The sequence below is a fragment of the Mus caroli genome, chromosome 11 (assembly GCF_900094665.2).
Source record: "Mus caroli chromosome 11, CAROLI_EIJ_v1.1, whole genome shotgun sequence".
Lineage (NCBI taxonomy): Eukaryota > Metazoa > Chordata > Mammalia > Rodentia > Muridae > Mus > Mus caroli.
Window position 1 is genome coordinate 54228193 of NC_034580.1, and position 13009 is coordinate 54241201.

General features: G+C 47.3%; 1 protein-coding gene across 3 annotated transcripts in view; it reads right to left on the reverse strand.

The window, feature by feature from the left end:
- Snap47 (synaptosome associated protein 47) overlaps nt 1-13009 on the reverse strand; it is a 43067-nt gene that overhangs the window by 4288 nt on the left and 25770 nt on the right. For all 3 annotated transcript variants that reach the window (XM_021176083.2, XM_021176082.2, XM_029483437.1), the window contains one exon: nt 10255-10373. In XM_021176083.2, the coding sequence (XP_021031742.1) occupies nt 10255-10373 (119 nt within the window). The remainder of the gene's footprint in view (nt 1-10254; nt 10374-13009) is intronic.

Below are 13009 nucleotides of genomic sequence, written 5' to 3' on the forward strand. Positions count from 1 at the left end.
AGGAGTGAGACGTGAATATATCCAAAATATATTTCAAAAAGTAAACAAATGAGAGTCAGGATTAGTTAAGTATAATATACCCAATACAGAAGTCCTAATCTGTCAGTATGAAAAGTAGGCTTAACAAACATCTCAGCCAGGACAAACATGAATACTAGCCATATGAAACAGGACCAAGAGGCACAGACCTTGAGTGCACTCTACGATAATCCTGTGAGACTACATTTCCTCTGTCATCTTCCTGAAAAGCTCAATCAATTGGCTCTTCCTTGTGCACAGTGAAAGTATAGCCAAAGGAAGACTATGTATGGGCTGAGGATACAGCAAAGTTGAAGCTCAGACCCCAGAAATATAGAAATAGGGTGTGGTGATGTCTGCCTGTTATCTCAGCACTTGGTAAGTAGAAGATAGAAGACCAGAAATTCAAGGTCATCTTGGCTAAACTACATAAGACCTTCTCAAAACAAAACAAAACAACCCTCCCAAAACAACAAAACCAAAACCAAATCAAAAGAGCAAAACATTGTATTCTGTGACCTTTGCCTAATAGTTAAAGAATATTCACACATAAATAATCCATGGCACAAACAACTGATTGCCTATCCAAGTTTTAACATTATATTATACAAATACTCAAATAAAGGCTGGTTGCTATTCAACCTTTGATTTGGAAAAAGTCTCACCATTTTAAAAGTCTTAAAAATAGAACTCATTCCAAATAGCCTGCTAAGACCCCTTGGCCTGTCTGCCAAAATGCACTTGGAATTAATTAATACTGGCCATACTGAAAAGACATCCAACAGCTACTAGGTCTGCAGACAAAGAAAATCACTGAGCTAACCTTCCAAGCACTAATACCTCTAGAATACTGGTAGCCTTTTCTCTTTAAGAGAGGGATTGAAGTAATTAAATAGCACCACGTACATTCCATATAACAGGGGACGGAAAGAATGGAGCTCATGAAGTCTGGCCAAACCTTAGAAACAGTTGTTCCCTCTGTGGCTCAGGATGACAAGCTGTCTAGTCATCAGCACATACTGCTGCCAGCCTCTGACATACCCTGGGGGCCCCTTGATGAGCCCTGACTGGCTGTGAGTCAAAGACCAGACCCGAGTGGACATTCCCACAAGTCCTTGACACTCAACAAACAACACGGTAACCAGGCAGCCTCACCTGCGTGGATGCTCAGCCCCTGCTAGACACGCAGGACACAACCATGTGCAAGCCTGTGTCTCGGAAAGTTTGGGAAACTGAGGGTTCTTCTCCCAGAGAAGCTATGGCTACAATGCAACAGTCGGCAGCTGTTGTGTCGGGGTCATATCAGCTCCTCTTAGTGCCTGTGGTAGGAGAGGGGGACTCCAGGTGGCTCAGGCAGGAACCAGACAGAAGTGGAGGAACTTGTAAGTTCAGGAAGGAGGGCCCACACAGCTGTGTCCTCAGGGCAGCACAAACACAACTTTGCAGAGGGCCATTCGCAGGGAATCCTTGGGAAAGGCTTTCTAGCCTTGCTGGCCCCAACAGTCCCAAGGGTTAAGGCTTCTCTGGACCAGAGCTCACAGCTCGGTGGTGATGTGATGAGTGATCTCTCAGCACCAGGCTGCCTGGACTCAGACAAGCACCACCAACATAGTCCCGGCTGGCGTGGTCACACCAGGTAACCAGAGGAGCAAACACAGAGACGTCAGCCTCCTCGACATCTCTACATTGTCCACAGCACAATATCTACATACAGCACAGTATGTAACCAGCGCTGATTGAGGTGGTGTAGATGCACTGACCATGTGGACATGTCTCCACATATACTCTCAAGGGGTCTCAGAGCCTCGTGGTGTACAGCTGTGCTATCAAGACAGCCTAGCTCGGGACACACTCTGTGTGCCCACATAGGTTTCTACCTTCATATAGGATCTGAGCAGTGACGCTCTGCTCTACCCTGTCCTATGACTCCGTGAGCCCAAGCACCCACAGTCTGCATGAGCGAGGCTGTCTGCTCTCAGCTGCACTTACACTGACTCACCCAGTAACTGTGAATTTTCCTACAGTGAGAAATTAGCAACCATTTAAGAACAGAGCTGGGATAAATCAAGCTGTCTGCAACTGTGAACTGTTCTTCCAGTTGAGCCATTAACATGTTGTGGAGAAGGTAAAGAAGGGAAAGTTGGCTTTCACAGCGGTGAAGCCCTAGGGGCTGCAGGAGCATGCTCTGCTGCAACCCATCACACACAGAGCTCACAGACCACCCGGTCTCACTGCCCAGCAGCTGCATTCCTAGGGGCTGCTGGTGGTCTGGGGCTGGCAGGGAGGGTGGATGTGAGGCTCATGGTCCCTGCATTCTATGGCGTGCATGGGCTTGCTTGTGCCACTCCTGAGGCAACTTAGAGACAGCAGAGTGGCTGCGCTCAGGTCTTCAGGGATCTATGGGCCTTGAACTACATCTGGCAGGTAGCCATCAGTGACAAATAGCTGCTCTCACTTGAGGCCCAGCAGTGGTACTTGACTACACAGGTCGAAAGCTGACCCAGGCCACTGTTACACAGCTCAATCATAGGTGACCTCAAAGAGAGTTAAACGTGTGCATAAAGACTACACAAGACGGGGGACATAAGGAAGATGTGCTGAGGCATGGCTCCCCAGAATCTTAGCTGACATGTCCTCACGCTGCTTCACAAGGCACTATCTGTTCTTATCCAAGCCTTCGGTACAGCCCTGTTGCATGACAGGGACAGTAACATCATAATACCAACACGACTGGTTACATGGTGAGGATGCAGCATGTGCCACCTTCACGCTGCACACAGTGAACTATAATCCACTCCCCAGCCCCGCCTACAGCTCCTCCTTGGGTTGTACTGGTTTGCTCATAGTTCACAGACTTAGGAAACAATTATGTTGACTGGTTCACCATGAGGGTAATTACCAAAGATAATTACAAGAGATGGAAGAGTTCAGGTGTGGCTACAGGGCGGGGCTTCCATGGTCTCCCTGCATACTCGCCCCTAGGAGCCTCCAATTGTTCAGCCCTTGTCTGGGAGGGGCGAGGTGTGATTAAACCACCAGGCATCAGTGATGCACTCAACCCCTAGGCAGTCTTCTGAGGTAAGGCTAAGGGGACTCACATTCCAATTTTGCCCTGGTTCTTCAGCAGCCAGCCCCACCCTGGAGCTACTCTAGAGGCTGTGGCTACTGGCCAGCAGAGGAACATGGGAAAATACTTCACTTTTGGATTCCCAGGATTTTAGGAGTGAAGTAGAATGCCCCATGCTTCAGTGACTTTCTCCAGCATACATCATATGCCAGGGAATGAATCTCATTAAATGTACAGTGACTGAAATAATAAGTTTCTTCTCTGACCACAGTGGTATCCATTAACATTCATAGGTATATACAAATTAAACAGCATGCTCTGCAACAACCAATGAAAGGAAATTAGTAAATTCTTAGAGACAAATGAAAATGAAAACACAACACAGGAAACAGACTGAATCCCTATGGGACAGATCCCAGAGTGCAGGGGCTCTGTGAGGAATCAATGACTCAACATCAGTGACACAACCAAAAAGACCTTCCACTGACAAAGCAAGGGCATCAGTGAAGTGAGCCTTCAGCAGGGTGACAGAGCTCAGGAGTGTCTACCAATAGGGCAACCACATCATGGAGGTCAAACAGTGAAGCAGGGGCTGCAGAGATGGCACAGTGGTTAAGAGCACTGGCTGCTCTTCCAGAGGACCTGGGTGCAATTCCCAGCACACAGGTTGCCTCACAACTGGCTGCAGCTCTGGTTTCAGGAATGGATGCCTTTTTCTGGCCTCTGAGGGAACAGGACCCGCACACAGTACCACAGACATATCTGTGGGAGAATCACTCATACACAGAAAATAAAATAATTGGTGAAGCAGGAAAGGGAACACCCAGATGACTCCTGTGTGCAGAGGCTATCATCTAACTACAAAAACCTACAGCTCAGCTAAAAAGGTGACCAGGTCTGAGCTATGAACTCAACCAGCTGCAGGACAAAATCCTGCAGCTTCCTATAGCAGTAGCAAAGGACTAGAAAAGGAAGTCAAGACAATCACCCTGGTTATGACAGCATTCTAGAGAATGAAACAGTAGCATTCACTGAAAATATTTGCTGAATGAAGTTAGAAGCTGAAACAAACAGAAAGATTCCCTAGGTGCTGGGTCAGAAGGCTTCAGGCTGTTCTGGCCATGGAACCTCCCAAAGTGATGCAGAGACAGTATAGGCAGGGTAAAAATGCAAGCTGTAGTTTGTAAACCAAAACGGAACGGCTAACTTTCAGAACCTTATGTAAGGGACCTAGGACGCCAAAGTGACTCTCACAGAGTGGGAGCTGGGTGTGGTGGTAAACACTGGTGTGACCCCAGCACTTGGGGAGCTGGAGGCTCAGGAGTCCAAGGTCCATATTGGCTACATAATGAGTTTGAGGGCAGCCTGGGCTACCTGTCTCAAAGACTAAAAAGTAACCGACAACAGAGGTATGTCACACAGAGGTTACTACAAAGTTACGGTAATTAAAACACTGATCAATAGACAGAGAAACCCATACCTCCATGGCTAGTGGACATCTGACAGGGCTTCAAGATGATGCAAAGGGGAAAACCATCAGTTCACCAGCAATGTGGAAGCCACCTTATTCTACACGCAAAAATGAACTCAAGATGAACCAACAACTTCAGATGGAAAAGGTAGAACTCTAACAAGAAAAGCAGGGCTAAGTCTTCAGGGACTTGTTTTTAGTGATGTGTTCTTTAAGCACCGAGCCAGCATATCACAAACAACAACAACAACAACCAAACAAAGCAGAAAAGTGCATAATAGATAAATTGGGGGTGGGAGGTGCACATCTTTAGTGCCAGCTCTTGGAAGGCAGAGGTAGATGGATCTCTATAAGAGTTGAAGGCCAGCTCGGGTTATATAGTGAGACCCTGTCTCAAACACCAAGTGTCAGATGGGGGATAAATATTATAATTTAAATTTTTGTACCCTTATTGTATTACAAAGAATTTAAAAGCTGGGTATAATGGTATACCTGGGAAGGAAAAACAGGAATATTGTCATGAGTTTGGAATAAACCTCATAACAAAGAAAATTCTAGGCTAGCTTGGGTTACAGAATGAGCCCCAAAATAAATAAATAAAAGTAGATAGATAGAAAGATAGATAGATAGATAGATAGATTAAAAAAATAATCAGAAGATCTAAGTAGCCTTAGTTCCTGGGTCCTGGGAGCATCTAGATCTTTGGGACTTCCCAAGTAACAGGAACATCTTTGTCTTTGCCTTTGTAACCAATGAGACCCAAGCCTACACTTGAGTTTATGGCAATGCAATGACTATCTGTGTATGACTGGAGGGTGGGGGTAGTAGCCACACAATCCCACTGTGACCTCTCAGGGAATGGGGATTGGGTACTAGGTTCAGGTATAGGCTGGTCAATCAAGCATGACCTGCAATGAAACCCAATAAAGACAATGGTGATCCTGGCTGGTGATACCAATGTGCTGGAGGGTAATAGGCCAAGTCCCTGGGAGTGGGTGGGAAACTCTGAGACCCTCTCTGACCTAGCTCTATATTTGTGCCCTTTATGTTACAATGTCAGTTGTGGGCTGGAGAGATGATGGCTCCGTGGGTAAAGGACTTGCTGTGCTAGCAGGATGACCTGAGACCAGATCCCCAGCACCTATGTCAAAGTTGGGCACTGAGGTGTATAGCCATAACCCTAGAACTGGGGAACAAAGACAGATGGATTCCAGGCCTCGCTGGCTAGTGAGTCTAGACAAAATGGCAGGTTTCAGGTTTGGTGAAAGACTTTATTCTAAAAGGTAAGATGGAGAAGAGATTGAGGAAAGGTGTACCTGGCCTCCACGTGCATCAGGTGTTCAAAACATTTTGAATTTGAGGATTAGGCATGCCCGACCTATGCCTGATGTGCATGGCTTAGCTCAGTGCCAAAGTGGACTAGAATTAAAGCTCTAAATAAAACATTCCCAGAGACCTTCAATGAAGGCAGGAACGGTGACAGTTTCACAGGAAAGTTCCAGTAAGTGTGAGGACACTTGGGCACCAAGAAGTCAAAACCCTGCAGTCGCCAAAGCCGCTCAGCACCTTCTCTCACGACAAACTAGTCAAGAGATAGACCCTGAACTCAGCCTGGCCGGGAGGTCCTCCTTGGGCTCTGCCCTTAGAGGCTGAGCAGCCTGGTTGTATAGACTGATGGGGGACTGTGTATGGCTCTTGCCTGTGGAGCTGTGACCTGCAGCATATGTGAGGGGACAACATGGCACATGGCACTGTGCTGAGCAGACCTGGGGTCTCAATGAGCAGACAGTGTGGCTGTGAATGCCCCTGACCTTAAATTCTGCTTCAGCCTCAGGGATACTTGAGATATATTCCTCTCCTGCAAGTGAGGTTCATGCAAAATGGCTGACTGATGTCTTCCAGCAGGGAGAAGGTACAGTTTGAGGTAGGATTTGTACCAGGGAAAACAAGCCAAGGCGATGGGCACTGAAGATGATAAACCATGTTCCACATTTGCTCAAAAGGAATAAAAAGACAGAGACGGAAGACATGGATTTAATATTTTTTTCATTATATTTAATTCTGTTTCTTTGTGCATACACACATGCATGTAGTACTCAGAGGGCAGTTTGGTTTTCTATTATTATTATTATTTTATTATCATTATTATTTGCTATGTTTCTGTTTTAAGATGGGGTCTCAATGTATAGCCCTGGCTGGCCTGGAACTCGATATTTACATCAAATTGTCCTCAATCTCAATAGAGATTCTCCGGCCTCTGCCTGATTTCTGGGGATTAAAAACACATAGCACCATGCCTGGCCTAGAGCAACTTGTGAGACTTAAGTTTTCTCCTTCTACCATGTAGGCCATCAGGCTTGGTGGCAAGTGCCCTTACCCACTGAGTCATTTCACTGGTGCACAAATGTCTTGAAATAGGTTATATAATCAGTAGAGAACCACAAAATTATTTCCAGAAAGCTACAGTTAATAATCTGGCCAGGTACAGGTCTATGTGGTAGGAGCTGGGGTAAGCTGGGGTAGAGGGAGCACGTGGGAGATTCCGAAGAAGATATAAAACAGCAAGCTGTAAGACCAACATGCTCTGCAGACCTCAGCCGCCCAGTGTGAGGAGCTGCAGCGTACGTTCGGAGCATGACACCAGATCTTACACACAGGAGTCTCCTTTCTCTGCTACAGCTCATTGTTAGGGCTAGCTCTTTTCCTGCCCACAACCCACCCGGTCTGATCATCTTGATCTCTACTGGTAGAATCCCAGGATAAGGCAAAGTGGGATGAAGAACCTCCCAACTCAGATCAGGACAGGAAGAAACCCTATACAGATCCTGTGTTGTGTGCCTGGCGTTGAGACAGCAATCTCCACTTCCTGCTTTATCATGTCCACCCTTTGCTACCAACAGTATGTGCCTCTGCAGTCCCGTGAACCAAGGCAGCCGCAGTTCTGAGGAGGAGCAGACACTCTGCTAGTTGTCAGTTGAGGGGCTGTGCCAAATCTACCAGGGGATTGGTTTCCTTCTGGCCTCCTGGGCTTTTTCTCCCCCAGCCGCAGTGACGCGGCAGCCGGTGGCCACAGACCGCGTACCCACTCAGCTCACTCCCACCCCTGTATAGTCCTGGCCACTTCCCCATTAGCATCCCCAACTGCAATTTAAATCACCAGGACACATCTCAACATAATGGCTTTAATAGCATCTGCAACCAAAACCACAGCTGGATGGAGGAGGATTTCTTGCATTTTTGTTTTCCCCAGAATTTAACTCATTCCTACTTGGGTTAGAGCTTCAACTGCACAGCAGGAATTCTTCTCTAGATATGAAACATGTGTTTTACCTTGAAAAGACCATTTCACTTTGTAAAGCCAGGCTGCACCTCCTGACCATCGCGAGTCCCCACCTGCCTGTTCCCTCAGGTCCAGCCTGGCACCACAGACCCCCTTCCAGCACCACTGCCCTCAGTGTTCCAATGCTACTACCTCTACACTGGGGCTCAGTGTTGCCAGCACAGAGGATGCCAGGGCCGCCCAGGTACTGCCACAGACAGGCACTGTGGAACCCTACCCCATTCTTGGTTTGGACTGTGTTCAGCCTTACGTTGTCCCCCTGACCCTCAACTTTAGGATGAAAGCTGCCAGAGATTAGATATTCACAAACAGGAGATGCCTCTCAGACCACATGACCACCATTGCAATTAATAATTAAAATTCTGCCTAAACACAACTGCAGGGCAGAAACATTGTCATAAAGGCAGACTGAGCAGCCACACACCTATCCTCCCAAGGTTGATGCTCTCTTGTCCAAGAGCTCAGGAGAGGACTCAGAGGACACTCGGGGACATGGGCCCTTACACACTAGGCATTCTCAAAACTGCAGAGGAGGAAGACCACACTTGAAAGGTCATGAAGACAATGTGACTAGTGACCTACAGAAGATGATGCTCACAGCTGGCTGTGTGCCTGGGTCATGCTTACAGATAAACATTGGACATGAAGAAAAAGGAATAGGGGTCTATGTTTAAAGCATTTCATAAAAAGGATGGATTTTCCCCTAAAGAGGAAACTGCTGAGCTCAAAGAAGTTTGTGCCTATGCAGACACACAGCTGAGAACTCATTTCTAAAACCAGGTTTACTGATTCACAGCCACCTCTCGACAGTATCTGCTGGAGGCATGTCCCCACAAACAGAACCCCTGTATTTACCTGCAACTCCCATAGACGAGGGGCAGAGCTAGGGCAGAGCTGTTCCCATCTCTGAATGTGGCTACAGGTCTTGGTTAGAACAGACAAGCCTCACAGGAGGTCCAGGGCAGTGTGAAGGCTGACTCAACATTTTAGTCACGTGTCCTTTTTAAAGCGTTTACGTAGTAGCACTTTATGTGTATGAGTTTTTGCCTAGATGTACATATGTGCACTGTGTGCATGCAGTATCCACAGAGATCAGAAGTCAGCATTCCAGACGACGACTGTGAGCCACCATGTGGTTTCTGAAAAACAAGCCCAGGCTTCTACAAGAAGAGCTAGTGCTCTTAATTGCTAAACTGTCTCTTTGGCCTCCACTTTTCCTTTTCTAAATTAAGAACTGGGTTATGTTTACTCATGTATGTATGCATGTATGTATGTATGCATGATGTATGTATGTATGTATGCATGCATGATGTATGCAGTTCATGATCTGATTACCTTGCCCTCATGCTCCTGCCTTACTAACAGCTCTTATCTGGGTATTGCGTTTGTTGTTATTGTTTTGTTTTTAGACAGTGTCACTCTTCAATCCAGGCTGGCCTTGAACCTTTGGCAGTCTAGCCTAAGCTCCCAGAGTTCTGTGACTACGGAGACAAGCCATCACATCCTCTCACCATCTAGGGTACAGACTGAAACACCTGTCAGTAAGAGGACACACTGACAAGACGTTTCTTCAAAAACTGGAGGAAAGGCACCTGCGCTGTGCAGCAATACCAAAGCATTTATGTGGGATTTCAATTTCAATTTTCTCAGGGAAAGTGGAAACCTTTCAGAATCTAATGTTGAGCATGAGAGATTTGAGCAAGCTAGTTTATCTTTAACTGTATATACATGCTTACAGAGAAGAACATGTGTTCATGTACAGCACACAGCATACAGTACCTGTATACCATGCAACACACACACAGGGAGCACATGTATACTGTACATTACTAGACAGTATACATATACTATGCAGAAAAGTCATAGTACATATGTAGTGCACACACATACAGCACACACACACATACATACATACACACATATCGAGTGGAGGTCACAAGGTCAGCACCATATATGTGCAGAGGGTGTGTACACTATGAGTCTGTATGCCATGAAACAAGGGACCTGGGATGGGCATAGCAAACCTAGAACCAAGCAGCTTCTTTTAGTTCAGTGGTTCTCAACCTTCCTGATGCTGTGACACTTTAATACAGCTCCTTATGCTGTGATGACCCCCAACCATACATTTATTTTCACTGATACCTCCTAAGTATAACTCTGTTACTGTCATGAGTCATAATGTAAATATCTGATAAGCAACCCACAAAGGGGTCATGACCCACAGGTGAGACCCACTGCTTTAGTGAAAGGCATGCATAATCGAACAAGGCCTGTCTTCTTCAGGCAGGAGAGGAATGAGGCGCAGGTGGAGAGGACAGAGATGTTGGACTGTCCCACTGAGGAGTAGGAGCCCTCTACCTGTGTCAGCTCCTGGGCTTCCCCCTCAGAGAGCAGTGGCAAGTTCTTCTGCAGCTGCTCGCCTTCCTGTCCTCCTGTGGGCAGCTCTCGGTGTGGAGCGCAGCCCTTCGGTCTGGATGCTGGAACAGGAAGCTGAGGTCAGTGGTGAGGACTTTCGGAAGGGAGCAAACCACACACAAGCGTTCAGAACATCACAGAAGGCATTTAAGACTGCCACAGGCTTTGGCCCAAGGTGCACGTCACAGTATCCATATGGGTATGTGTGGGCCTTGGTCCTGGGCCCCTCCTGAGCTGAATGCCCTATATCAAGGTGACTTTGCAATACTGTAAGCACCCAGAGCTAACTTTGTAAGTGTCTCTTAAGAGAAGGGCCTATATTCACACGTGTTTACATTTTTAAGGATGTGGCATATAAAACACAAGAACTGTAGAACCCTGGTGAAATATACATTATCACCAGGAAATGTGGGGACAGTTGAGCTATTCCACAGAACACTGTGGTTCCAGAGAGCACAGGAAATGGCCAGCTACTGGAGCCAAGTGGTGCTGCATGTACAAGCCTGCCCCAGCTTGTGAGTCAGAACCACCCACCCTGTGGTCAGGCAGCACTCAGCTCAATGGGACAGTTCTGCAGCTCGCACAAATCCACATACACCTGTGTGTTGGGTAATCTCTACACCCAAGACAGGACAACTGGCAGTAACAGTGCAACCAGCCCAGTGTAGTGGGTCCTGGTGGCTACCACGTGTCACCCGTTCTTTATTTCGGAGCAACTCCAGCCACAAACTCAGAACTTCATAGCCCAGAGAAAGTCTGCAAGTGAAGTCTTATCTTTCCTCTTCCCTACAATACGAGGTACCCCACATAAACAGCAGCAGCCAAGCCAGGCGTGGTGGTGCACACCTTTAATCCCAGCACTTGGGAGGCAGAGGCAGGCGGATTTCTGAGTTCGAAGCCAGCCTGGTCTACAAAGTGAGTTCCAGGACAGCCAGGGNTACNNANANAAACCCTGTCTCGANAAACCAAAAAAAAAAAAAAAAAAAGAGAAGCAGCCAAGTGCATTTACTAGGCTGGGAAGAAAGAGGGCAAACACTGAGTTTGACAAGCACCCCCTCCAGTGGCTCTCGCCCTTCTCTCAGCTAGGCAAGGTAGAGCAGCCTGGAGGTCACTGCTGCACACTAGAAAAAGAGAGAAAAGGGGATACACTTAGGGGAGCTATCACTGGGTCTGAGGGCAGGGACCGAAAAGATCTGTCACTAAGACATGCCTGTCTTTCCCAGGTGCTTCAAACACAGCACAAAATCTCCTTCGCTCTGAATCTCTTCCAGCAGTCTTAAAAGGCACCCCTCCTGAGAAAGGCACACCCTTAGGAGGAAGACAGGCAGGATGAGGACAGGCCCGTGAGATTGGTAGATGAACACAGAGGTAAACCCCTTCATGTTACATACACACTGCATACTTCAGTGTGTAAACCCAATCTACCAAGTAGCTGAGTTAGAACCCGTCACTGGGACAGTGGTTTTCCTACTGCATTCTCAACAAAACTGGGTCCAACAAGCCAAACTGATTACAAACTCATATTTTCCAGGTACTAATGTGGGGGTGGTAGCTATCAGCCTCCCTCAACCCCAGCTCCTAGGGCTCGCTGCTGGCTGACTGGACTTCAACAGCTTCAACAACTGGGACTTTAACAAACAAAGCTGAAGCAAGATTCTCCTAATGGATGTTTCTAATGACCCACAGACACATGGAGTCTGGGATGTTTTCCACAAGCTGTGGGGTCAGCTGGGACCCATCTAAGCCACAGAGTGCTCTGCCACCTCCAGGGCTGATTGCTGACTCGCTGATCCATGTTTTGAAACATCTGAGAAGAATTACTGTGGCTCTGGGAAGGATGGTTTCTATCTCTTCAGTCACTAATGATCTGTTTAATAAAAGCGAGCAAGAACGGCTCCTGCAGCAAGGCAGTGAGAGTGCAGGGACAGAGCCGTAAGATGGCCTTAAGGGAGGTCAGCTGGCAAAAGGGACAGATGCTGTCTCCCCACGGACAGGCCGTTGGCACACAACTCAGAGTAAAGGTACCAAGACTAACCCAGGCAGACAGATTCCTCTTCTGGGAAATACCTGGCCTCACATTCCTCATCTGCACTTGGAAAGCAGCTCCTCTGGGGGGCTGCAGGCTACATGAGGCCTGAGCCTCGAGTACAGAGGTCAGAAAACAAAATGCACATTCATCCACAAGGACAGGACTGAGCGAGGAGGAAGGGCAAACAGAAGGAGATCATATTCTGTTTCCACACACACCCTCTACCTCCACAGTGACTTTGTAGCACATAGCACAATCAGGCATGGAGACCACAGGTGTAGAAAGGCCAGGTCACTCTCCCTAACCAGCTTTCCAGCCAACCCAGATCGGCACAGTGCAACCCTGAGGACCCTGCGTTTGGACCCAGGAACACCAACACTCACAGTGCCACTCATGTCTGTATTCCTACAAACCCTGCCCTGGGGCCCAGAGGCCCAGGCAAAATGTATTAACTTTGTGGAATTAAGGGACTGTAGTGGCTATTCNTGGTTGTCAACTTGACTATATTTGGAATGAACTACAATCCAGAATTGGAAGGCTCACCAGTGACCCTTATCTGGAGGCTTGGAGATCCTTATCTGGATCTTGGTATGGAGATCTTGAGACATAGTGGCTATGGATTCCAGAAGATTAAATCTCCGAGTTTAAGGAGATTTAATCTGGGCTACA